Source organism: Triticum aestivum, chromosome 7B (assembly GCF_018294505.1).
Source record: "Triticum aestivum cultivar Chinese Spring chromosome 7B, IWGSC CS RefSeq v2.1, whole genome shotgun sequence".
Taxonomy (NCBI): domain Eukaryota; kingdom Viridiplantae; phylum Streptophyta; class Magnoliopsida; order Poales; family Poaceae; genus Triticum; species Triticum aestivum.
In genome coordinates, this window is record NC_057813.1 from 40520 (window position 1) to 67285 (window position 26766).

Genomic DNA, 26766 nt, shown 5'->3' on the forward strand with positions numbered 1-26766 from the left:
GACGTGTCTGGCGCGGTCCGGACGCGTCTGGCGGCGAGGGGGAGCGGGGCTAGGGTTTGGACCCGAAAATTGGAGAGGGGATCACATATTTATACATAGAAGAAGGTGGGAGTGTTCAAATGAGGTGTAGTTTTCGACCACGCGATCGTGATCCTACGGCGGAGGACATGGAAGGGGTTTGGAATGGTTATTGGGCCGTTTTGGAGGGGTGTTGGGCTGCAATACACAAGAGGCCTTTACGGTTCTCTAGTTAACCGTTGGAGTATCAAACGGACTCCAAATGGCACGACACTTGACAGGCGGTCTACCGGTGGTGTACCAAGGCCGCTTGGCAAATCTCGGTCCATTCCGAGAAAGTTTAACACCCGCTCACGAAAAGAGACAAAAGGAGGCACCGGGTGCAAGTAGGAGTGTCGTATTGCAAAACAGACAACGGAGAAATGCTCGGATGCATGAGACGAACACGTATGCAAATGCGATGCACATGATGACATGATATGAAAAGCATGACAAAAACAAAATGCAAAACAAAGACAAGAACCCAACCACGGATCTCATAACTTAAAGCCGGAAATGACAAGAGTCGGAGTACAAATATGGTAAGTTACATCCGGGGTGTTACAACACTCCACCACTATGAAAGGATCTCGTCCCAAGATTTAGGATGGCACCGGAGGGAAAAGGAAGAGGAAGATAAGAGGTAAAACTAAGTTGCTTCTTTGACAAACGAGTGAAACCAAAGAACCTTAAAAGATTAAACCGTTTCAAGAAAAAACTACAATGAAGATAAACGAAGTTGACAATCTCCGTCAGAAAAGGGGGAAAAGGAAGAACAAATTCGGACAGCACTCCGGTTGAAAAGAGATGCAAGACTTGGTAAGGCGAAAAGAACTTGAGCAGAGGATACAACACTGGTTAAACAAGATAGGAGCGGTGATGTTGAGTTCAGGTAACTCTTATGTGTGACACCCAATACGTGAGTTGTTCATTTTTCACGCAGGTCAGTGATCAGTGTGTGATTGCGTTGGACGGATACTCTGGAAGTTGGGAGCACAAACTAGAGTAACAAGGAACTTAATTTTGCTCGAGTGTTGACTGTGGTCAAGAAAAGAAGGGACTACAAGTTGCAGGTGGAGTCATATGGAGTCTTTGGAGTAGCAGCGATTCTCATGGGATAAGCTCAAGTCCAATGTACATGGAAGTTTGACGCATGGACAAATCCAGGGTGGTGGAGTATATTCGCCAAGGTGGAGTTTATTAGAGTTGTGTCGAATATAGTGTACAAGGTAGGTTACAGTTGTAGTTGTAGTTGTATTGTGTTTAGATAGGATATGGAGTCGTGTCCTAGTAGGACACTTGTATCCTAGGCCTCTCATATATAGTGGGGCTAGACACACGATATAACCTATGCCAACATAATAGCACCGGAACGCAGGGGAAGTCGGCGGTTTGTGCTAGTGTCCAGGGCGACCGGGTGCGGTATTGTAGCGGTGTCATGGGAAGGAGCGCCCATAGTCAAGCCCCGGGGATGTAGCCATATCGGTGAACCTCGTTAACAAATCTCGGTGTCGTGCTCGTGTGATTGCTTGGTTCTCGGATAATCAATGGTATGCCTTGGATTTATTCTAACAAGAACCACTCTTCCTGCTTGTTGGATGCCATCGAAAGGGTGGACAAAATGGTGGAAGGAGGAGATGGGAAGCGACAGAGTCGTGCGATTCTTGCTCGGCGTTTGGCCTCGTTTAAATATAGGGCGGGAGGGAGGAGCTTGCCCAACGTTGCGTTTAATGATGGCCCGCTCCTGCATGGATGTGTGGCCGGAGTAGGTTTCCCAGCTTTCACTTGTATTCAATGGAGGCATTTGAATGCGGCGAGGAGGCGTGTTCAGCCGGGCGTGCAGTGGACGGCGCCCTGGGCCGGTGTGCCGCTTCAATGGCAGAGGCAGTGAGAGATCACTCCGTCCTGAGCCGCCTTCAATATGGAGCGGCGCGCTCTACAGGGGCATGAATGCGGGCAGCTGGCGATGGGCGGGAAGTGCGCGCAGGAGGTAGGAGGGGTTTTGGTGAGTCAGAACGGTCAGAAGCGGGCATGGGGGTGGTCACGCAAAGCCCCACACGTTTGTCTTCGGTTTGAGGGAGAAAGTACGCCCGGACCACACCGCGGAGCGATACGGGCCCGCGTTGGAGGCTTCTGCTGTTCGGATAGGACGGTCCGAACGGATACGGGAGATTTGAGAGTCGGCGTTGGAGATGCCTTGAGAACAGAAACAGAGGAAAGCATGGAAATTGAGGCAGAGGACTTTCATCTTCAATTATTCGGGGTGACTTGCTGGATTCTCCACCCGGGCCCGACAGCATGATATTGATAGAATAACATAACATGGGGGAGGCAAGTGATAAATCCACCTCTAGACTCTAGTCTAGTTCCAATGACCAAATCACAAAATCATCTTAACATTTTTGTTTAGGGTCTGCTCTGCTCCTTGCAGTAGTAGAATTGAGGACCAAACTGCTTACACTACACTACATTGCACCAAAAATGAACTTTTCGTATTTAATATATCAATGTCAATGGTAAAACAAAACAAAAAATAGGCATCATGTCACCACCACCTCTCGTCTCATTCCTCTAATTTATACGTACCAGGTCTGGCCTATCTATGCAACAATTTCCCTTGTCAACTCTACTCTTTCTACTATACATTACATTGCATTCATTCATATACACACAAACACTATATTATATATAAATTAAATAAAGAAGAAGGCCTAACGTTTCTGGAAGTTCAACACCTTGATGGAGTAGCCAAACACAAAGAAGAAGGCGATGATGAACGCAAAGTGCGCCAGCACCACATACCCAAGGAAATCGTGCTTGATGCCCAGGTTGTCCTCCAAGAACTGCTTCACAAACGTGTCGCTCCCGCCGGGGACCTTGAGAGGACTCTTGTTGTCGCCAAACTGCGACGCCACCACGCCGTAGATGGTCCATGACACAGGGTTGGCCCAGTAGTACCACCTCCACCAGATGGGTATCAACTGCAACAACCAAACAATCATCAGTCTTGACCCAACCAACGAATAACGCCAAAATGCGTTGCTTAATTTTGCTTTTGCTTACCGGTCTGACGACGAGGAACCCAGCAAACAGGTTCCAAAGAGGGAGTACAAAGGATATCAGTATGTTTGCGAGCATGGAAGAGGGAGTCAGTGACACCAGCATCATGCCAAACAATGTGAAGTAGTTGAAGCTTGAAACTATGAAGAAGAGGAAATAGAAGAACTTTGCCGCTTTCCACTCATATCCAATCATCGCATAGATGATCGCCGTGTATTCAATCCCCTGCACGATGTTGTACATCACCTCCACGCATGTCTGCACCAATGCACAATCCTCAGACTTTGCTCCTTATATTATGAATGAATGAATGGATTCTCAATCAAACTAAACAACAAAATATTACCTGAGCGAATGCATAGGATAACGGAGAGTACATCCCTGCCGCCTTTTCACGGTAGAAAACTGTTCGCTCGATTGACACAACAGGCTGAACCGTGATGCAGTTGGCGGCTCCAAGGAAGAAGACAGCAGCATAAGTGGCTCCAAGTAGATTGAAGAGATCTTGTTGCGAGCCTCTGCAAACGAATCGAACATAAGAAAAGAAAAAAAAAGGGGGTCCATACAAGCTACTCCTATATAGTTAATCATTCAAAACTACGTACGTAGCAAACAATATATAGCAAAACAGGATCATACATTTTCGTCCCTTTCTGCCAAAACACCGTGCCAAATACAAGGCCATTAATCATGGTCATGAGAAAGCGCATGGCGTTGTGGGGCGGATTCTTCCAATATGATTTGTATTGCTTCCAGAAGTTTGCAATGCATTGGTTGTAGAAATTCTGAGAATACTTGGTAGGGAATGAGAGATCCTCGTAGCCTGGCGGAGGAACGCTTAATTCCTTAATAAGTTGTTGGTTTTCCCTGCTCATATTTAAGAAATAGGAACTCAGTGTGCATATATAGAAAACAACTGCACTCTGTTTCAACAGAATATGTCCTAGTTGTTTTAAAGTTTCAAGAGAATATGTCCTAGTTGTTTTAACGGGAGCAACAATCAGCAGATAAGAATACTGAAAGGTTGGCTACTTACCTATAAAGTTCAGAATTAGCATAAATTTCAGCAAAGTTTACGTTCAGGCGAGCCTCGGCTAAAGGGGAGCTAACTTCCAGCATCCATGTTGCGGGATTATATCCTTGTGTGATCTTTTCAACACCTGGAATTGCCTGCAATATAATGCAATGAAAATCTCATGGGTTAGTAAGCAAGTTATTTGCTGCCCCACCGATCGAAACATGTAAGCTAAGGAAACTCGCCTCAAAATATTCAACTAGTTTATAAGAGTGGCGACCAAGTTCACCAGCATAAATAACTTGTCCTCCTCTTTTCATAAGCAGAAGCTACAAAAGGAACCAATCGTGAGTTTGTTGCATTTCCAAAAAAACTTGTAACAAAATAATATGTCCTTTTCTAAAAACAAAATAATATGTAGAGAGAGGTGCATACTTGCATAGTGAGAGAGAGAGAGAGAGAGAGAGAGAGAGAGAGAGTACCTCGTCAAAAGACTCGAATATATCAATGCTGGGTTGATGGATAGTGCAAACCACAGTTCGCCCAGTGTTGACTGTATTTCTCACTGCCCGCATTACAATTGCTGCGGCTCTAGCATCAAGTCCAGAAGTTGGCTCATCCATGAATATGATTGAAGGATTTGCTACCAGCTCCACGGCAATTGTCAGTCTCTTTCTTTGTTCGGTCGATAACCCGTCCACTCCAGGGAGGCCAACCATAGCATTACGCAACACATCAAGCTCCACAAGAGTCATGACTTCCTCCACAAACAACTGTTGTGAGGGACAAGGTTAATTTCATTTTCATTAGATTAAATCTTTAATAACACAAAGTTTCAAACATAAAGAGCTTGAAACATACGTGGCTTGAATGTATGTATATACTATATAGTACCTTTCTCGTTTTTTCGTCAACATCTGAGGAAAGACGCAGCCAGGCAGAGTAGAGAATGGATTCATATACAGTAACATTTGGTGAATGGATATCGGTCTGTTCGCAGTAGCCACTGATGCGGGCAAAAGTTTCTTGCTTTTTAGGGTAACCAGAGAGGGTGATGCTTCCTTCAATCGACCCACTGGTTTTCCTTCCTGCGAGGACATCCATTAGAGTGGTTTTCCCAGCTCCACTCACACCAACTAATGCTGTCAGAACACCTGGCCTAAAAGCACCACTGATATCAGAGAGCAACTGGAGACGACTTTCGGCGAATCCTTGCTCTCTCATTTCCTGAAACACAAGTTGACAAATTTTATGTTAGACCACATCTGCAGATAATGCTATCATGCATACATGATGAATCTATATATGTCCTAACAGTAACACGATATCTGTGAGTAGAGTAGAAAGACTTACTGCAGGCATGTCCACGTAATAGTTTACATGGTTGAAAGATAGTGCAAGAGGCTGGAAAGGCAGGGTGATTTGTGTCTGAGTTGCTCGATTTGTGGCTTCATCATTAGTACCTACACAACACATATTGCAAGTGAAGATAGTGACAAATTAGCATTATTGTTAGCGGCTTCAAGTGGCATCACAAATACGTAAAGTAGATGGTACAATGACTGTAATATGGATATGTAAGAAAGAACTCACCCATCGGTGTTGAAGTGTTTGTCTCATTCTCATTCTCTTGGTCCGAAACTGTGTTTGAGCCGCTGGGAGCTGGAAAAAAACAGAGCATGTATACTACTGTAAGTACCTTGCTAATTAAGGCGTCAAAGAAGAAGAAGAAGAAGAAGCGGCACTCACGGCTCAAGTGCGTAAGCGCCAGAATGTACAATATATTGAACAAAATAGTGAACCCTAGGATGGCTCCCATGGAAACCCAAAATCCCCATTCTCCAGTAAACAAGCCTTTGGATTTAAGAATAGCCTCGCCCACTGTTGATGCATCGATAGATGCTTCAGTGTTTTTCTGTAGCAAATATGAAAAGGCGCAGCATTAGATTAGTTGATTCCTTGCCATCCAGCTTAGAAGAAAGAAACTAAAAGAAGAACAGAAAACTTACGTTGGCCCACCTACTGGAAAGGAATTCATTGACTGATATTGCATTTTGACTGTACATCATAGGAGATGACCAGTAAGCCCAGATCCACCATGGTCGGATGTCACCTGTGTAATTAACAAGAGACAAGGAAGGTTTACTACTTTGATCGTCCATGAAAATGAGATTTTTCATGCCAAACAAGGGTGCTTACCTCTAGGTATGACAAATCCTCCAAATATAAAAATAAGAAGGATCACAAACATGCCAAAGGTGTTGGCCACAACCATTGATTTCAAAACAGCACCAAGAAATCGGAACAAAGCCATTGCCATCTGGTGAGTACCGAAGAAAGCTAAAAGCTGACGAAAGAACCTGCGCGCATGCAATGAGCAAATAGCTAGATCAAGTTACAGATTCAAAACTTACTTTTTTAAGTGAAAAGGTTGATGCATGTATAATATATATTCCTCTGTCCGAAAATACTTGTCATCAAAATGGACAAAAAAGGATGTATCTAGAACTAAAATACATCTAGATACATTCCCTTTTATTCATTTTGATGACAAGTATTTCCGAACGGAGGGAGTACCTTGCTGGAGCAGGTGCGAAGCCCATGACATAGTAGGTGAGGACGACCCATACCGCAGACTCCATAAGCGAAACAGGAATTCTTAAGATGATTGTTACCAGCGCAAAGGTCCACGGGGGAAAGAAGAGGAAATCCCTTTGCTTGTAGAAGGTAGGAAGCATTTTAATCGTCAGTTGTAGCTCAGCAAACCCATTGAACAAGACGGTGATCAAACTGAAAGTCAGAGCACCAAAGAATTTGCCGCCGTCGGAGATGTGCCCATATGGCATCTTTGTTCTGAGGAACACAGTCATGGCCATGAGCCCAAGGATGATCAGCTGGGTAACCTTGAAGATGTAGATGAAGGAGTTGCGCTTCATCAACAGCTGCTCTCTCGACAGCACCGTCTTGATCGACTCCCAGCTGGACTGCCCATACTTGTTGGTGGTGAGCGCAGCAGGATGAGTTTTGGACTTGTCAAAAGGGATTTGCAGCTCCTTGACCATCTGCTGCCCTACGTGGAATGACTTGAAACGTTGGGCAAACTCTGGGACAGACACATGACGATACTGCTGCTGCTCAAGGTACCAGTACTGTTGCTGGTCTTTCTTGGAAGTCACCTCTTGAAGAAAGTCAGCAACCCCTTTCCTTTCAGGGCACCGGAAACCAGCAGCTTCAAAGAATTCCAAGATGTTGTCGCGTGGCCCATGGTACACTATGTACCCTTCTGAGAGCAGAATAATGTCATCAAAGAGGTTGTAGGTCTCTGGCGGTGGTTGTAGGAGGGAGATCATCACGGTCTCATTCATCACATGGACCAGCTGTCTTATGTATTTCACAATCTCAAATGTGCTAGAGCTGTCCAAACCAGTGGAAATTTCATCCATGAACAATGCCCTTGCAGGTCCCGTTAACATCTCCCCTGCCATGGGCAAAAGTAAAAAATATTAGTTAAGTAAAGGAAATCCTTTTAACAATGAATGATTGAATGAATGGGAGGGTTGAACTTAATCTATGTATTCCTGCACACATACCGGTTGTTACACGCTTCTTTTGCCCGCCAGAAATTCCTCTGATCATCTCATCACCAATGGGCATATCGGCACAAATGTCAAGCCCAAGCACCTGAGATGAGAGTGAGGTGGTTTTTCTTCTTGTTAGACTCAAAAATGTGCCTAGAGAATTTCAAGTAAGTAATTGAGAGAATAGAGAAAAACCTTGAGGGTAAGATCGGTGACAATGTTAGTCTCCTGCCCTTGCACGGCAGTAGCTTTCATGTAAGCATCGATCTCAGGGTCTGGCTTTATGCCAGCTTCGCGCTCCCTGGCAGCGAGCTCAGCGAGCATGTCATATCTGGCACCAATGCCTAAGCAGCGCCTGGAGAAATCGAGCGTCTCTCTTACAGTCATCTCTGCATTGTGGAGATCGTACTGACTAACATACGCGCTGGTCCTCTCGGGGTAGAACTCCTCGAAGGTATGACCACAGTAGGTGATGCTGCCAGATACCTGTTCATTCATGTGGCCATAATATAATGCATGCATGAGTAAAAAGAAATGAATGCTCGCATGAGTGTTGTTGAAGTTGAAGGAAAGAAAGAAAGAAAGAAAGAAAGAAACCTTGAGGGTTTTGTCGAGCTTGCCAGTGAGAGCTCGCATGAGTGTGCTCTTTCCTGAAGATGGAGGTCCAAGCAGAAGGGTCATCCTGAAAACAAAAACACCATGATGAAATAACTAGTTACTACTAGCTAGTAGGCTTGAATGAAAAGAAAAAGGAAGAAGAATTGATGACCACACCTACGTACGTACCTGGATGGTTTGAGGATGCCGTCGACGTTTCGGAGTATGTTGATGGTCTTCTTGTTGGAGGAAGCGAGGCGTCCGACAAGACTCTGCATGCATGCAGGCAGTGGGCATTTCATTTCATGGACGGATCATGTAAGCAAATAAATCATGTTCCTTCCTTTGTGATGCATGATGCGTGGGGTGCATACACGGAGGGACAGACAGACAGACAGAAGCAGTGGGCACAGTACATACTACTTCCTCCATGGAGGGACAGTACAGAAGCAGACATGCAGACATACAAAAGCAAATAAACTATGTTTATATACATCCGTCTCTAGAAAGACTTATATTTAGGAACGGAGGGAGTGCATACTAGATAGAGAAGAGGATGTGAAAATTTGATTGATACACTCAATTAAGGATAGGATAGGTGTTGGTCTTGGGTTGGGGTCTAAGAGACATTTGGTCGAACACCTGAGGTGCATCTTCCCTCTCTCTGGACTGAGCAGGACTCACTGACCCAATTCACAGTCACAACTGGTTGGTGGGACCTTCCCTTCCTTTCCTTTCCTTTGGCCGCCGCCGCCGCGGAGGAGGAATTGGCCTTGGGTGGAGGGAGGCAAGGAAGAGCAAGTGAAGAAAGTGAATCTGGATGACGTGGAGGGCCTACGGCCACGGCCCACCAGCTGGGTAAAATAAATATCCCTGACCAGAGCAGAGCCACCCTCCTCTCTCTCTCTCTCTCAACAAAAAAAGCAGAGCAGAGCCAGAGGTGAAAACAAACTGTAAAAAACACATACAGGAAACTAGAGTGTTTTATAGATAAAGAGAGAGAGAGAGAGAGAGAGAAATGATGGAAATAAGTTTGGAGTACGTCCGTAAAGAAAGAAATACAAGAATGTTTATAGATAACTAAAGTAGTGACGTAAATATTAGTATACAGAGGGAGTAGCTAGAATATAAGATGATGGGAAATTTGTCCACAAAAGAAAAAAGAAAGGATATGCATAGAACTTACCTGTAGGAAGTTAGTGGCCGAGTTCCAGAGCGTGGGGAGGGCGCTGGTGCCGACGAAGGCGTCCACCTCCACCGACAAGCCCTGGTACCTCACCTCGATCGCCGGCAGGTCGATGCCCACCCGGTCCACCCGGTCACGGAGGCGTCGGAGGAAGCGCTCGCTGTCGTCCTGGAACACCCTCTCCAAGAGGGCCCGCCCGGCCTCGCCGCTGGCCAGCTGCTCGATGTCCACCAGCCCCTGTAGCTCATCACCGTCGGCGCCTCCAGCTCCAGCTCCAGCGTGATTCAGGAGGACCGCGCGGCGCATGCGGTCGTAGGTGGGCAGCTTCTCCAGGGCTGCCCATCGGAGGTTCTCCTCGTCGTCATCGTGGCCCTGCTGCGACGCGGCTCGGCCGAAGGGGTCGTCGGCGCCGGCAGGCTGGCGGAAGGAGTGGGAGATGGAGCCTGTGCCCCCGGAGCGGCGCGAGCCGTAGGAGGAGCCCATGCTGCGGCGGCTGCCGGAGAGCGTGCCCAGCTGTATCTGTATCCCCGGGCCAGGAGGATCCATGGCTGCCTGCCTCTGTGCCAAGCCAAGCTCGATCGCTAGCTAGCTCTGTCTCTGTCTCTCTCTCTGGTCTCTGAAGAGACGAGAGAGTGGTGGAGGAAAGGAAGGAAGACGTTGGCGTTGGGAATGGGAATGGGAATGGGAATGGGCGATCCTCACTCCATGTGCACGCCCGATTTTGTTCCTTGCCTTGCCTTGTGGTAGCAGATGATATGCAAATATCATACATATATAGATAGAACATACAAGGCAAGGCAGGGAAGGGAACTACTCCAGAAGAAGAAGAAGAAGAAGAAGGCCGGTGCATGCATGCATGTGGGAAACGATTCCATTCATGCTCAGCAGCCTGCCTGCCTCATTATCTTTATTATTATTATTATTATTATTATTATTATATTGTTTCTAGCATAACGAACCAACCAAACGTAATTTGACTGACTGACTGACGTTGATGGATGGATGGATGGGATGGACCGTTTGATCCCATCCATCCATTGCTCTTCAACGAGGACCTCAAGCAGCCTGTGCGAGGTCTTTTCAATTACGCGCTCTGTATATATTGTGCCATCCAATACAGGCCTATAGGGACAGAGCTATATTAAAAATTTAAGGCGGGCGAGTCTATGCTTTAACATGTACATAGGCCTTGTTTTTGCTCACTACATAGCATATTACTCATGAAATTGCTTTGGGTTGGGCGTGCCAAGGCATAGTGTAGCTTCGCCGGTACGGGCCTGTATTGGTCCACCGAGCGGTTCGGACGTGCTTTTTCCCGCAAGCCGATGACAAACTAGAGAGGCTTTGCTTCCCGCCCGTATTCCTGCTGCTGTAGAGAGAGGCCGCTCCACATTGCCGGCCCAGAGCAGACGCGGCCTCTCACTAGCATCGGTTGAACACGTCTCCTCGCAACATCCAAACGGATCAAGTCTTCTTGCCTTCCCTTCTTTAAACCCACGCGTGTGCCGAGAAACCTACTTCGGTCACACGTCCATCATCATTGAGGAGAAGTAGGACATGGGAGGCCGCCGCCGCTCAGGTCCCATGAAGGCCACCACCGAGGCCACGCCGGCGTACACAACCGGTGTCTTGCCTGGTCGCAGTCCACCGTCGTCCCCCGCAGCCCCAACAACGAACCCTGATCCATGCAGCTTAGGGCACCCTTCCCCTCTAGCTAAAGCATTAGCCGGCGGTTTCACTTTGATGAGCTACACTGACAAACATGGGGAAGCGAGCGAGCCACCCTTTTGTGCTGAAGCATATACCTCTAGGGCTCACGACAGTCCGATGAGTAAGCTGCCGAACATGGAAAAGACGGCCGGCCGTAGACTAGTCAAGGGTATCCGCGTCGTCGAAATGGATATCTGCCGGCGCCGGTTGTAGACTAGTTTTACTTTAGGCCGGTATCATTTTGAAGTTAAAAATGTATGAATTAAGCCCAGTTTTATGTGAAATCTGTTGCATTTACATGAATTTTCATTCGGTTAGTTCAAACGGTGGTTGAAATGTATCCGTGTGCATGACTGGTCAAGGCCGCCATCAAGTCGGCGGTCACATGCATGATCCATGAAAAGAAAAGAGCGAGGGAGTTTGGCAAGTCAAACTTTGCTTGCTTGCTTGGCGCCTTTCCTGCTGCAAGTAACACAGCAGGCTGACCACATTTTACAATTAGTAGTAATAACTTAACAATAACACTAGTAGTAATCACACGCACGCACGGACGCAAGCGACCGCTCCCTCGCTGTATAGCATATGGAGATGGAGATGGAGATGGTGCAGAATTAATAATCCACTCCCGTCCGGCTCCGGCTCCTCTAGACAAGACACGGGAATGGACTGGAGTAGAAGAAGAAGAAGAGACAAAAGCTGGGCTAACTTGCGGAGATCAGAGCATATGCTGCTTCCAACTCTACTCTACATTTCATTTCACTCGCACCCAACCCAACCTAATCCAGTCCATCCATCCATATATATAGCTCTGCTCTTCCTGTGTCTTTGTGTCTTACCTCTATATGCATATGCAGTTTTTTCTTTTTTTTGGAAAAGGGGTGATATGCATATGCAGTTGACGCAGGCTGAAAACGACGGATCCACTACATTTTCCTTATAAATACTCCCTCCGTCCGAAAATACTTGTCCTTGAAATGGTTGTATCTAGACTTATTTTAGTTATAAATACATTCATTTTATCCATTTTCAAGACAAGTATTTCCAGACTAGCTACAACAGTTTTATCCCTTATTTAATTTTCTCCAACTATGTATGTATGATCTTTCTGTGCAGGTTTTCTCTTGAATGTTATGGTGCATATGCATTACTTGCGGCCAGGATTGATTGATTAGTTGTTTTGGTTTAGGGCTTCTTCTCTCTTTCTTTCTTTCTTTCTTTCTTTCTTTCTTTCTTTGTACTGTAGTAGTATATATAGTAGTACTGTAGTACTGTAGTTGATTGATTGATTGATTGATTAGTTGTGCACAAGCAACATCAAATATATAGTAGTACTGTAGTACAACATGCATGCATGCATAGAAGCATTCCGTTCCATTGAGTTGAATTGAAATGTTGATCCGGCTGGCTAGCTAGCTAGGTCGTCTCGTCCGTATATATATAAGCAATATAAGGACGCAGGCATCATGCCATACGTAGCTACTACAGCACTCCTTCTAGAAGATCCTAACTAATTACTAGTTAATCAAGGTTTAGCATACGTCATGCATGCATGTGCTTAGCTAGCTGGTTGCTTCCATGTAGAGTATATATAGACCGACACAGGATGCATCCATTCAGGAGCTTATATACAACTCAAGTATGGTATGGGCGGGGTACTCAAACTCAATTCCACTCACCTCAATAATTCCTATGACGCTATGCCCGGCCTACTGCTACCTGCAGCAGGTATATAATCCTTGTTATAATTACGAGAGGAGAGGAGAGGAGAGGAGAGAAAAAGGATCGATGATTTGCTCACAACAAACGACAACAGCACAAACAGTGCATTCTTACCCTGATTTCAACCCTTAAATTCCATCGCGTTAATTGGTTTTCTCAAAGAAACATAGTACTAAAATTTCCTTTTTCTTCCAAATTACTTCTCCCATCCAACCAAGAGACGACCAATTCCATTACGAAAAGACCGGCGGCTGACGCTCCTGGGAAGAAACAATTCAACGTTATCTTCTCTCTTCTTTTTTTGCGAATGAGATTCAACATCTCCATTTTTTTTGCGGGCAAAATGAGATTCAACATCTCGTACTAGCTAATACAGTTCATTTCATTTTGCAACACAAGGAAAAACCGTAATAATGCATACTACTTACTACACAATGTGCGTGCACGTGCGTACCGTGTATCGAATCCATTAAAATACTTTTTATCATAACATAATGCCAGATGCTGATGTGGCGTTGCATATTCATTTACTTATTTATTGTACAAACGTACTAGTTGTAGATTTGATTATAGTACCGTATAATATCATCAGTATCAACTAATAACAAACCTATATATGTGATTGATGGACTCATGGGCGACAGCCAGTTGTATATATGTAGAAATTCTATCTCTTGTTTGAAATCAATTCATTGATACGGACGGGATCTTGTGCACGTATGTACATACCTTGGTGCGCACGCAGATGAATGATGATGGTGTATGCGTGCATGATTGGGTTGGGCCGATGCTTCTTCTTCGACTATACTATGTATTTATTTATTTACATACGACCAACTAGTTGATTGAACTGAACAATTCCGTTACATGCATTGAGTTGAATTGAAATGTCGTCAAGTGCATCCATATATCATCATATAGTAATATGTACTCATGCATCATGGCATACGCATATGGATCCTACCTTCTTCTTCCTCTTCTTCTTCTAGAAGGAGATGCTTGGCCAGGGAATGAGAATGATGATGAGATGGACATGTTATTAGCAGCCAGCCGGTCAAAAATGCACCCTCCATCCCGTAATATAAGAGCGTTTTTTACACTACACTAGTGCTCTCGTATTATGGGACGGGTGGAGTATATCTGTGGTTAACGATGGATGGATGAAGTTGGATCAAACTCAAATTCAAATCGGCCGGACTATGTAGTATGCATGTGGACTAATCAACCACGTCCTAGCATGGCTATACGCACGTAATACTCCCTAAGAAAGGTATATAGTGTAAGTGCATCTCTAACAGATCCCCTAAAACCTATATTTAAGAACCAAAGTGGGTTTTAGGGAGTTATAAGCACTAGCTAACAGATCCCCTATAACCAACTTTACTAAAAAAAAATGAATGATACCCACTCCTTGAAAACTATCCCCAGATGACTATATTTGGTCCAGTCCTGGCCATTGGACCAAGAATAGAGTAGGGAGACGGGAGTGAAGCCCCCTGTGTGCCACGCCGCCGCAACCATAAACCCGTGTTGCCGGCTGTTCGCCGCCCCTGTGATTGGGAAAATGAAATACCCCACCGCCCCGCTACTCGTGTGACCTTGCCGATGGGACCGCCCCTGCTACTTTGGTGACCCGTGCTGAGGTCGCCAAGGGTTTGGTGGGCGGCCGATGTGGTGGAGCGGTAGCACCGGCGAGAGAGGAAGCGGATGCAGAGAAAAAGGAAAGGATGGAGATGTGGGGTCTGAAAAGGGTTTTGGTTGTCGGAGTTATATGTGGCTGTTGTCCGGATTCCCACAAAACCCTTCATAATTTGCTTTTGGTTTGTGGAGAAAAGGACATCCATACCGATCGGCACACGGATACAGGATCATATTAGATGGCAAAACACGTCCAGACCATGAGGTTTGGACATATGCGGGCGGTTTGAGAGTCCACTTTGAAGATGCCCTTAATTAGATGAGCAGCAGCAAGGAATAGGATACATCGTCCCAGCACGAGAGTAGTACATACTACTCCCTCCGTTTCGAACTACTTGTCGCAGATATGAACGTATTTAGATGTATTTTAATTTTAGATACATCCATTTTTGCGACGGGTAATTTGAAACGGAGGGAGTACAAGTTAGTAGTAGGATATGGACTGCAGTGCATCCATCTAATTCTAATCTACACGTTGGTCTGGATGATGATGATGGATGGAGTACACCATGGATCCAACATTAACGTCTCACGCGGTGACTCACGGCGTGTACTTGCACTTGCACTTGCACTTGAGGAGGGATGTGACAAAACAAGAGTCGTGAATTGAATTCAACATTCTCTAGTGGAACTAGCATTCATTCATTCATCCTCTTCTTCTTCTTCTTATGGAAGAAATGCACGCACGAGGGAGCTGAGTGCTCTCCACAAGTCAAGTCGTCTCGTCGGACCAAAACACACTCACGCACTCTCAGGCAGGAAGGCATCTTGACATGATGTAAGGCCATCCATTCATTCAATTCATTCATTTTTCCCCCCTTATTACTCCATTTTATGTGGAGCTGGACAATACATACACCATGGATGGACTAATCAACGTGCGTTCAGTGACGTACGGTCCATTCAAACCATTGACGGTTCCTTACTTCCTTGAGTTGGACTAGCACTAGCACTAGCAGTCTTCATTATCAGCTCACTCCTAATTAGTACTAGTAAAATCTAATCCATTCATTTCTGATCCACTACTACCATAATACTGTATCACCACACAATCAGCTTCCTTCCTTCCTTCCTTCCTTCCTTCTAGATAGCACATGGCAAGACTTTCTTTGAATCAAGACTTTACAAACGTACGACTTTCTAGTATTAAACACCGGCTGCCCCTGACTGCTGATATGACATGAGGATGATCGAGTCTACCTCAACAAGCACCTGCTTCATGGCTTCCTCATCCATCTCGGCGATGGTGAGGCGACGCTGCCGTCTCCGATTGTCACGACGATCCTCGTCGATGAAAAGCCATGGGAGAGGCGTGAGATCCTGCGTCCGCTAGCTCATCGACACGTCGGGAAAATTCATCTACCGACGAGGCCGCCGGAGGCGCCATGCCGCCGCGTCGTACGAGCGGGCCGCCTCCTCTATGGTGTCAAAGGTGTCACGACCAAGGCGTTTCTCGCCAAACCAGATCTCCAAGGAGAAGGCGCTGGAGCGGCGCTCGCGAACTCCGCAAAAATCCGGAGCGCCCAGGCGGCGCATCGATATGGTGGCGCAGAAGCGGCGAGACTAGTGAGTGGGGGCGAGTCGAGTGGTGGGCGGACATAGTGTGGAGGGAACGCCTTCTTAATAATGCGCGCCGAACACAGCGCGCCAAAACCAGCGCACGCGCTAGGCCGATTTCCCCTCGCACGTGCGATCCTTTCTCGCGCGCTGGAGCGCTAAAACTAGGGCGACGACATGGCCGCTTGTATGATCTATGGCCATGGGCCTTTTTTAAAAATTGTGCGCGGACATGAAATGGATTGGCGTGTTAGACGCACTGCCGACCTAAATCTAAAAGAGGGCCGATGCCGGGCGAGCGGCCGACCAAACAGACAAAAGGCGGACAAAAGCACCGTCCGTTTGGATTGCCCTGTTGGAGTTGCTCTAACGGCAATAACATAATAAATGTACTTAAATATACTTGAAAAACGGATTTTTAACGGAGAATCAATCCAACAATATTTCCATCCATGTGTACAACGTGCGCACCGTCCAATCCATTTATTCCTCTACTACTATGCTTTTATATGTAAACAACTAACTAATTAATTAATTAATGCTGGCATTGTCAGGAGTTCGTACTACGTACCGATCTGATTTGATTTCCGTCCTTAATGAAGCAACTAGTACAGCAGCACGATTGATTGGCAAGCACATGGAATGCATCTTCTCTGTGTTTCGTTTATATATAAATAAAAGCAGAGCAGGCAACATCCATCATCGCATACGTGTCCTACCTGTTTCTAGAAGACAATGAGATCCACAACTAATCATTTAATGCATCTACAGCTACTCGTTATTTTTTCCTTTGAAAAAAAGACACGTTTATTAGTTTAAAATATAGTGTCCAGCGGGTTTGAGTCAAAATGAGAATGCATATAAACATTTTATCATTATATAAGAAAATATAAATAACAACTTTATTATTGCCTCTAGGGCATATTTCCTTCATTTAATCTGTCAAAACTGATTTTTTACCTCTTAAATATGACTTTTGAGGGATCTGCTAGAGATGCTCTTAGACTAGTCACAGTGTAGAGTAACTTACATCAGTAATATACACGCTATTCTAGACTATGTTACTACTACCTCACATTGGATAGTAACATAAGTGTAGTGTCATGCAAAGCTTCATTTATTAGGCTATACAGACTCATTTTGTGTTTGAATGTGTGATGTTACTCATAGAACGAGTAACTAGCTAAGTTACTTAATTTATCTCTCTCCTCATTAACTCATTGCCACATAGACAAATTTATCGACTTGGACTCGATGTTACTCTTAGCCCTTTTCCTTACTCTCTCTATCTCTTTCCTCCCATATAATGTTTTCTTTATCTCGGACAACGCGTAGAGCAAAAGTTTTGTGTAAGTGGGCTTATAGCCTAGTATTATACTTGTCCTAACCATTTGCCTTGGTTGAGAGGATTTTTTAGTTGAGCCCTTCAAACCGAAAGGAATGTGTTAGTAACATTTGGTTGCGGTCGTGGGTGAAAGATGCAAGTAGTCGTATGAAGGTGCCGCTCTTTAGATCGCCACAGCTAGGGACTCACTTAATTGGTATTAGGACCGAGGGATGATAGAGGTGACGGCCCTTGCAGCGTGCGGTGCTCACTAGGAGTGTGCCTGACCGGTGTGGGACCCAATCCAGATAGTGGCTTGGAGGACACACCTGGCTTTAGATGTTAGGCTTTAGTGTGATGTCTGTTTGATATTAGGCCCGGACATTCGGCACGCCTTCATTAAGGAAATAGGAGTAACAACGGTGTTGCCAAGATGATGGTTTCAGGCTTATTGATATATCATCTTGTATGGTCTTTATGAGTAATTAATAATATGGCTGCATGCATCGTCCAGATGCAGAAGCCGAAGGTACATCCTCCTTTTCTAAAAGAAAGAACTTAATTGGTACTCCCAAATTCTTTTCATTGTCGCTAAAGATCCATGCGTTGCAGCCACAGCCATGATGCTAGCAAAGCCGGCCGCGTCTAGCCACTTGAGGTTCACACACACCTATATTGAATCCCAAGCCACGGACCAGTTGCCACCTCTAGCTTCACATCAATGGGGAAAATATCTGGTGCACCGGTGTTTGTAGTGCTATCGGTGCATCGAACTTAAGTTACACATTTTAAATGCGTGAAAAATTCTGAAAAAAATGTAGCACATTCACACAACATTAACGTAGATTGTCATAAAATTTCAAGTAAATATTCAAAGCATAGCTCCTAAAACAAAAATGATAAATTCAACATTGAATAGTACATAACATAAATTGGGCTTCAGATTTGGCCCGTTATCACACTGATGTCAATTTTGTCATTTTTGTATTTCAAAAAATATTTCATATTTTGATATGAAATTTTATGGAGACATACATTGTTGTTGTGTCAATGTGCTAGATATTTTTCAGATTTTTTGAAATGTTGCATGGCATCCGGTGCACCGGTAGCACCACAAGTGTGGGTGCACCGGATACGTTCCCCGTGAAAATGCATGATAAATGTGGCAACAGACAAAACATGAAGATAACTTGCGGAAAGAGAGGATATGCCCCTCTTTGAATAATTTTATTTGATTTGATTCCAGAGACGTCAAACATCGATCGATTACTTGTTAATTACTAACTGACTAGTTAACAATATACGGATGGATGGGTGACGACAGCAAGACTGACCTGCTCTCTCTCTCTCTCTCTCTCTCTCTCTCTATATATATATATATATATATATATATATATATATATATATATATATATATATATATATAATGTATGTGCATCTCGGCGGCGGCTGTTGGAAAATGATGGAACAGCTACCCTTTCAATTCCAATCCAGGGTACTCCTACTAGTACTAGCTAGTAATTAAAAATACTCCCTATCGTCTTGCAAGCTAAAACCAAAATGATCTTATATTATGAGAAGTTGGGGTAGATAAATATCTCTGATCAAGGCCACGAATGAACTAGTTAGTAACTGTTGAACAAATTAAAAGTAGTCGATGGATCTCCTCATATATTATATTGTAGGGAAGTATATATATTTTCTCTGGTTTGAATTGAATTGAGTTTTGGGCTGGTTGAATTGACACCAGACAATCCATCAATCCATCCGGCAGCATTTACCTACCCCCTCATATATTATATTGTAGGCATCAATCAATCCTCAGATGGATGGATTGTAGCGACAACAACACAAGACAACACAAGAGTTGTTTTTTAGAAGCAAAAACACTAAGCGTGGGGTCCGGCCGGCAGCAACACACAAAACATGAAGATAACTTGCGGAAAGAGAGCTCCTCTTTGAATATACTAATAAGCGTGCACGTGCAAATGCACGTCTCAACTAATATACAAATATATATGTAAGAATAATATGCATATAAAGATAGTTTGATTGCACCAGAAAATATTACAAATCAAGAAGAGACAAACAAGCCTGCCTTTGCATATATAGCCTTTTTTTTTATTTAGAGATAGAAGACTATAGGAGATCCAGAGCAGCGTGCAATTCTCTGCAGCCGGTCGAGCTTCATATGAAGCACCAGAGTGACACCTTGTTTCAGTAGAAGCTCCTGTATGCCCCGCGAAACTGTTTTCTCCACCAGGATGACATCTGGAGCACATTTCTCCATCACTTCGCTGATATCAGGTCCGGCTTGGAGAAATTGGCAATAATGTATCAAAATTGGCAATCAGGATGCTAGCCAGAGCCTCAAAATCATGCTCGAACAATATATATGTAAAATATGTAGATACAAATGTCGTGCTGGGGGTAATCTTCTTTCTTTGGGGTTATTCACTCCTGACAGAGGAAAAGAGCAATATTCCAGTACTTACTACATCGATGCATGTACATTTATATAACAAAGTTTCTCTACCAATGAAATTAAATATTAACCATAATTCTTAAATAAGAAAACAAAGTCCCCTGCACGCAAGCAGGGACAAATCTGAAAAATTAACCTTCTCCTATAAAAAAGAACTGAACAGAGGAATCAATAGAAGCCTGGGCTTTCTAAAAAATAATGTCATCACAAAGAAGCCAATGAGGACTAGAATAGGTAAAATGCTGCAGATCTTGTAGTGCTGAGAAATTATAATAGCCATACACAATGCTTGAACTCTTGTGCATCTCCCCACCACATGATGTACATCTTCATTAGTCGCAACACAGACCGTCAGGTCTTGTCAGTCTAATACAGTAATTAGAAGCACCATATCACACTGAAACTTCCATCTACACTCCAGCAATATGAATTCAAAAATTCTAAACTTCCCCAAGGAGTCATGTGTGCAACTGCTCTGTATAGTGCAAACTGGACATAAGATAAGATGAACCTTTTAAATATGTATGTAGAGGTAGATTTAAAAAATGTTGGACTGACAAGAGCGAAAGTACAAATTTGCATATAAAAAAACAACCTGGCAATGCTGCTAGAGCAAATAATAGGTGTTACTGAGACAAGCGTTTGTCATAACAGGATAGTTAATGATTAATTCATGAATGATAATCATGTAGGATGGAGCATGTGTGATCACAACAAAGGTTTTCAACCATGAATAAATGAGACTGCTAGGTACACCAACAAATAGTTAAGAGCTAACTTTGAACAATAAAATGTTTCGCAACGCAACTTACAGAAGATGGCTTCTGTATCCTGCCAACAGAATGTGTACTGGAAAATCTGCATTTAGAAACATATGATGTTAGTTCTAAGAAACATTATAAATACACGCCCAATAGTAGAAATCCACAGCAATATTTATGGATGACAAACCTGCTTCATCCCTTCAAGACATCTCTATACACAATGTTTTTGGTGCTTTTACCAGTTTGATCTATTTCTTTATTTGGCTTTGCCAGAACCCGAGTTGTCTGCCTTGAAACACCCCTTGACAGTGCAACATAAAGCTGACCGTGAGAGAATACAGGCTCCGGAAGGTAAATGCCAACAGTTGGGATGGTTTGCCCCTGGGCTTTGTTTATGGTCATTGCAAAACTCAGACGAATAGGGAATTGCTTCCTCTTCAATTTGAAAGGAAGTGAAATATCCTCCGAGGGTGCCATCGGGATCCTAGGGATGAACACTCTCTTTCCAGCATGTCCACCAACAATCTCCGCGTCGATTGCGTTATTTTGGAAAGCTCTAATCATCAATCTCGTTCCATTGCAAAGTCCATTATTAGGATCGAGATTTCGGAGCAGAATGACAGGACAATTAACTTTAACTTTCAAAATATGGGGAGGCAAGCCATTTGGAGTGAGGTTGTTCAGATAGTCAATTGGTAGTTATTGCGTGTATCATCATCGACATAATCAAAGCTATAGTATACCTTTTCTTGGCCGGGAAATCTGTCAATCATCTTTCCATTTAGGTTGTCCACGTGCTCATTCTTGGTAGAAAGAATAGCACATGTGCTCATGTAGGCACCGGATGATGCGTTCTCATGAAGAGATGGGAACACGTGTTCAATAAGCTTCATGACTGGTGCGTCACCAGGTGTGTAACCTATCACAATGTCATCAGGCAGACGCACATAATCATCACCGACCGTCTCCTCTGTTCCATTGCCAATTCTCAAGAGGTATTTGGAGAACCACGGGTCAGTCTGTGCTCTCATATTACGCGTGAGGCATACTTGTCTAATTCTCTCCCATAGATATGATCTTTGCAGCATGACGTCAGTGATTTGTGCTCTTGTCCCACGCGGGACCACGTGAAGGACCTGCCTAAAATCCCCTCCAAACACCACAACCTTCCCCCCAAATGGCATAACACATCCCATGATATCCTGTAGTGACCTATCAAGTGCCTCAACTGCTTGACGCTTTGTCATGGCAACCTCATCCCAGATTATGAGAGATGCTCTCCGAAGCAACTCCGCAGTACCACTCTGCTTGGTGAAGCTGCAGATGCTATTATCCATGAGCTTAACCGGAATTTTGAACCTGGAGTGGGCGGTACATCCACCGGGCCTGATTGATGCGGCTATTCCGGATGTCGCGGTTGCAATAGCTATTTTACCCAATGAATGCACTTTAGCAAGAAGCGCCTTGTAGAGATAAGTCTTACCCGTGCCACCAGGACCATCAACAAAGAAAACCTGTTTCCTATTGTTCACCACGTGATCCAAGATTTCCTCAAACCCAGCCCTCTGCTCAATGTTCAGGGATGTATACATATCTAAATGCTCTTGATCCACACCGACCGACAACTCCTCTCGAACCTCCCTTAGGAGGTCGCCGGAACCATCACCGGTCTCAACCAGCTTCGGGAGGCCATAGCTTTTAATACCTTTGCCCATCGAATGCACCAAATCCCGGATGTCTCTAAGGACCATCTGTTCCAGCGCAGCCTGGTTGGACTGGGTACGACGGTAATCCTCAGACATTGACTCCAGGTGCTTCTCCCACAATGCACGGATGTTGGTCGCCTCATAGAACACATGAATAGTTGCAAAAAGCCTTCTTAGAGTACATGGCATCTGGAAAGTAGCAGACTCAGTCAAGCAGTCGTCAAGAGATTTGTCAGTCTCTATTAGGCCCATGAGCTCACACGCTTCCCTGAAAGTCGAGCAGAGCATTCCATTTTCAGCTCTCAAATCCTCATATGAAGTGGCACCACTTCTATGATTCAGAAGCACTTTCAAAAAGTACCTCTCACCATCAGCAGCGTGTGCATAAACAATCCTTCCAACTTGCCCGCGCCCCCTTTGGCTTCTTTTCTGCCACTTTTTCTCACCCTTAATCCATCGAAAGAATTCTGGGAACTCTTTATACAAGAAGTTTCGTGCATAATGGTCCACCTCATTCATCCTAAAGTATTCCGTGAGCATGGTTTGGGAAGAGGACGGTCGGTTCATAACATCCTCCAGGTTATCAGTACCGTTGAATGCAACAGTATGCATGTTTGGCAAATGCAGCTGTAGTTGCAACACAGCAGGAGAGACACCAAACATACGGAAAGCACATACCCTGTACATAGACTCTGGGGGTGTTACAAACCTTGCATCCCTGTATTGCCGAATCTCATTTATCACAACACCATCATTTGCCGCCGGGTCAACTGAGAAGGAAGCACGGTCATGCCCCTTGTATATGTACTTGTACAAATATTTGACTGATTTTATGCTCGAGCAAGCTTCAACATTAATGTGAAAATTATATCTCATAAGCAGTCCGGGGTTGTATGGGACAACCCATCTGTTGTCCAACACTGCATTCCTAACTTTAACTCGGCGGCCATCATCTCGTCTCCTATATATAGGGTATGAGTCCTTTCCTTGTTGTGTTGCAGGGCAAAACTGTCGAGGGTAACGAAAACGACAATTTCCATCTATCATGCAAGGACAACTCTTCTGGAGAGTACCACATGGGCCGTGGAGCATATGCTTGATAACCAGTCCATGCAACACATGGTACTTGTCACGGCTAGGGATCTCTGCCGAGATTACCATATCATAGGCGTCTGGATTTGTCAGCTTACTATATGAGGCCATGATCAGAAGGAAGTGCTCATGCGGCAGACCCCTTTTTTGGAACTCGGTAACATGATCATACGCCGCAACCGGACCAAAGTACTTCTTTTTTATCATAAGATCTTTCAGACTCCGCATCTTGGCCCTATATACTTTGGCCACCAGGTCAGGACAGTCTTGTGGTGTTTGTCCGGGTGCAAGTCTGGAAGTTATCTCCTCCCAGTAAGGGTTGCAAGTCATAGTGATTAAGTAACCAGGCTTCCCGTATCTCTGAACAACGGCTATCACATCAAGGAATCTTCGCTGCATGTCTCGATCACCTCCCAGAAAAGTCCGAGGGAGCACGATTATGTTTCCAATCTGAGCAGCACGCGTCTCTCCAGAAGCAATGGTGTCAACAACACCCTATGAAACAAATGAATAAGGCTCATAATTGGTTCTTGCTTTTAGAATACAAGCATGCCGATAACCAACAAGACTATACATTAGGCTCATATTTGGTTCACGTTTAATTATAGTTATTCAGTAACATACCGGTGTGTGTCAAGTTGTCATAGTATGTTGATGAGACTGGGGAGATTTTTGTTACCTGGTATAGCTCAACACGTATGAGTTTTTGATTCTGAGGCTTCGAGTAGAAATCAAGCCTCATAGTCTCCATTTTGATGTACATGTCAACAAGCCACTGTTGGAGAAGACGCCCCCCAAACAATAGGATGTTAAAAATTCCTTCCCTGATCTGCAACTTGAAACAGTAATACTCCCTCGCACTAACATATTTTTTAGACTCAGTGGCTTCATCATCATCTTGTTCTTCGTTGTCATCTACAAGATGGTTGTGGCAAAGAATTATGAATAATGCTACTACTAAAGATTAGAGGAATTCATGGATGGGTCACCAATTGTTATGATACCATTACCTGTTTCTCGTTCATTGTCTTGGTTGTCGTCGTCATTGTCATTGCCTGCCTGAGCCGGTGTTGGTCCCTCATATGGCAGGCAACGGTTCCATCCTGTCTCCCCAGCTGGGTTAAATAATGGGTACGCTAAAGGATCATAGCATCCATAGTAGGCTTTGATGTACAAAGGACGGTCCCCTTTTGCATACACAATAACACTTCTCTCAAAAGTGTGTTGAGGGTCAGTACCTTCAACCCACATTGTAGCCACCTGTGAAGCTGTAGGGGCATTGTACCTCCGTTGGTCCAATTTTATATTTGTGTTTAGTGTAATTTTATATTCCGCTAGGTCTGGAACTGAACCAAGGCTCTTAAAAGTCTCGACATATGGGTTATTCTCCAGTATACGCAGAATCTTCCGTATGAGGTTGATATCTAGATCTGGAGAGCGCTTCACCCTATGTTCTAAGGCTTCATCTGTATCATAAATGTACAACTGCAAATGCCTGGGTCCGTGATCACCTGGTACTAGATGGTCTAGACGGTGGTACAACTGACCATGAGCACGGAAGGTGTATACACCGGTTCTTGCCGCGGTGTTGACCCGTTTGTCCAGGGTAACTCCAAGGCTTGTGAAGGAGAAGTGGGAGTTGAAATATCGAATGTGCTACCTAAAGTACTTTGCATCCTCATCTACCTGACCTGGAAATAATCTTTGCAGCTCTTGAGGAACCTCTGGGATAAATACCTTGACCTTACCTTTTCTGCAACAGAAGGCTGGACCTTCGTACTGGAACCTAATTGCTCCACAATGGATACTGTCTTTTACTGGCTTCAAAACATGATGCTTGGTGGGTAGATTGTGGTAGACGTAGTCGTAAGGATCATGAGTCTCAAAATCATACGAACCATCAGTTGTCACTCTGTACGATTCGAAGTCATTACCTGGAAAGTCATGAGCAAGAATTAAATCCGGGGTCGCAAAGAATAGTGACTCACAACAGTAATGAATTATAATCTCATGGTATAAGTAATCTTGTGCGCTGAAGCGGCTACTCTCCTCCTCCTCATCATCATACACAGTCTCTCCCTCCTGGGAGGTGCCCATGTTTTCTATGGGAACACAATGATTGAATCAGCTAAATATAATAAATGTGGGTAACATTATGGGAGGGAAGACAACACACCTTCAATTTGAGCATCCGGTCTCATTGGCTCAAAAATTCCGGCTACATCAGAGTCCTCGTCAATGTTGCTGACTCCTGGAAGACATAGGAAAACCAACCCAAGAGAGTAGACAAAGTTGTCAAATGTATAATAGCATTCTCAGTGTGAATATCAAGCGGCTTTTATGCGTTTAAGATCCCCATCAAACCATACTATGCAATTCAATCAGACGGTTAAATACATAGATGGTTGTTTTGTATGGCAGGTGTGCATGGTGACTGGCATACGGATCCAGATGTCTTACCAGCATGGTCGTACTGGTCGGATGAGGCACAAGTCGTCCGCTTTCTTTTCTTGTACTCGCGAACCCGATATAATAAGGCATCTCTCTGGTCCGTGCTCATTTCCAAGTATTTTGTTCTCTTACGAATGCGCTCCTTCTCGTAGCGGGCAGCTGGATCTATATAACGTAAGGTAGAAGTCTCCATGTCATGTCGAAAGGACATTGTGTTGTAATATAACAGAATGAATAATTGCTGGTAAATTTCAGCATACCTTGTGGTTCAATGGACGGACTGAAGATAAAACTCGTGGGCACAAAGTCATGTTGTCCGTGCTCTCCTCCTGTCTGTAAGACGTTACTATTGTGTTCAGCCGACCTCGCTCCCCGTACGTAAGTTGGATTCTTGTGCAACCAATCATCAGAATCGTCCTCCTTTGTCGTCTGGCTCTCCAACCAGCGTGTGTCCCAGACGGGTGATACTGGAATGTGCCAATCCATAATGTGTGATACCTACAGTTGATGTAGAAACTTGTGGGATGATAAGCATTCCAGTTTCAGTCCACAATTTATGTGACATTGCAAGTATGAACTGAAAACAAATGTTAGCGCTCTGACCAGGTGACGCTTCCCCGGCAGATGGTTGGCACTGTTTGACACTCGCAGCGCTAGTTGCAGTTGTCGCTTTGTGCCGTGCCACGGGAAGACAAGTACTCTCAGAGATTGGTACCGTAATGGCTGAACCTGTTTTGAAGAAGAGCAGACAAACTCATAAACCTTGA

At 44.5% G+C, this 26766-nt stretch overlaps 2 protein-coding genes across 3 annotated transcripts; both read right to left on the minus strand.

Annotated features, from left to right (window-relative positions):
• Positions 1 to 2527: 2527 nt before the first annotated feature.
• Positions 2528 to 10253, minus strand: LOC123155700 (ABC transporter G family member 48). 2 transcript variants are annotated; one of them, XM_044573852.1, is made up of 19 exons: positions 9494 to 10252; positions 8497 to 8579; positions 8308 to 8392; positions 7906 to 8196; positions 7723 to 7813; positions 6710 to 7610; positions 6332 to 6492; positions 6142 to 6245; positions 5882 to 6047; positions 5726 to 5794; positions 5486 to 5595; positions 5027 to 5359; positions 4615 to 4905; positions 4378 to 4461; positions 4154 to 4287; positions 3757 to 3984; positions 3464 to 3635; positions 3121 to 3375; positions 2528 to 3038 (listed from the first exon to the last, which is right to left on the minus strand). In XM_044573852.1, exons 1-19 carry the CDS (start codon positions 10037 to 10039, stop codon positions 2769 to 2771), a joined length of 4374 nt encoding a protein of 1457 aa, XP_044429787.1. In that variant the 5' UTR covers positions 10040 to 10252; the 3' UTR covers positions 2528 to 2768. The 2 variants fall into 2 exon arrangements, with proteins under 2 accessions (XP_044429787.1, XP_044429786.1); XM_044573851.1 differs by having other exon boundaries at positions 7906 to 8392; positions 9494 to 10253.
• A 14564-nt stretch (positions 10254 to 24817) lies between these two features.
• LOC123155885 (uncharacterized) lies at positions 24818 to 26192 on the minus strand. The gene is made up of 3 exons (XM_044574030.1): positions 26009 to 26192; positions 25725 to 25799; positions 24818 to 25650 (listed from the first exon to the last, which is right to left on the minus strand). Exons 1-3 carry the CDS (start codon positions 26190 to 26192, stop codon positions 25205 to 25207), a joined length of 705 nt encoding a protein of 234 aa, XP_044429965.1. The 3' UTR covers positions 24818 to 25204.
• Positions 26193 to 26766: the final 574 nt, after the last annotated feature.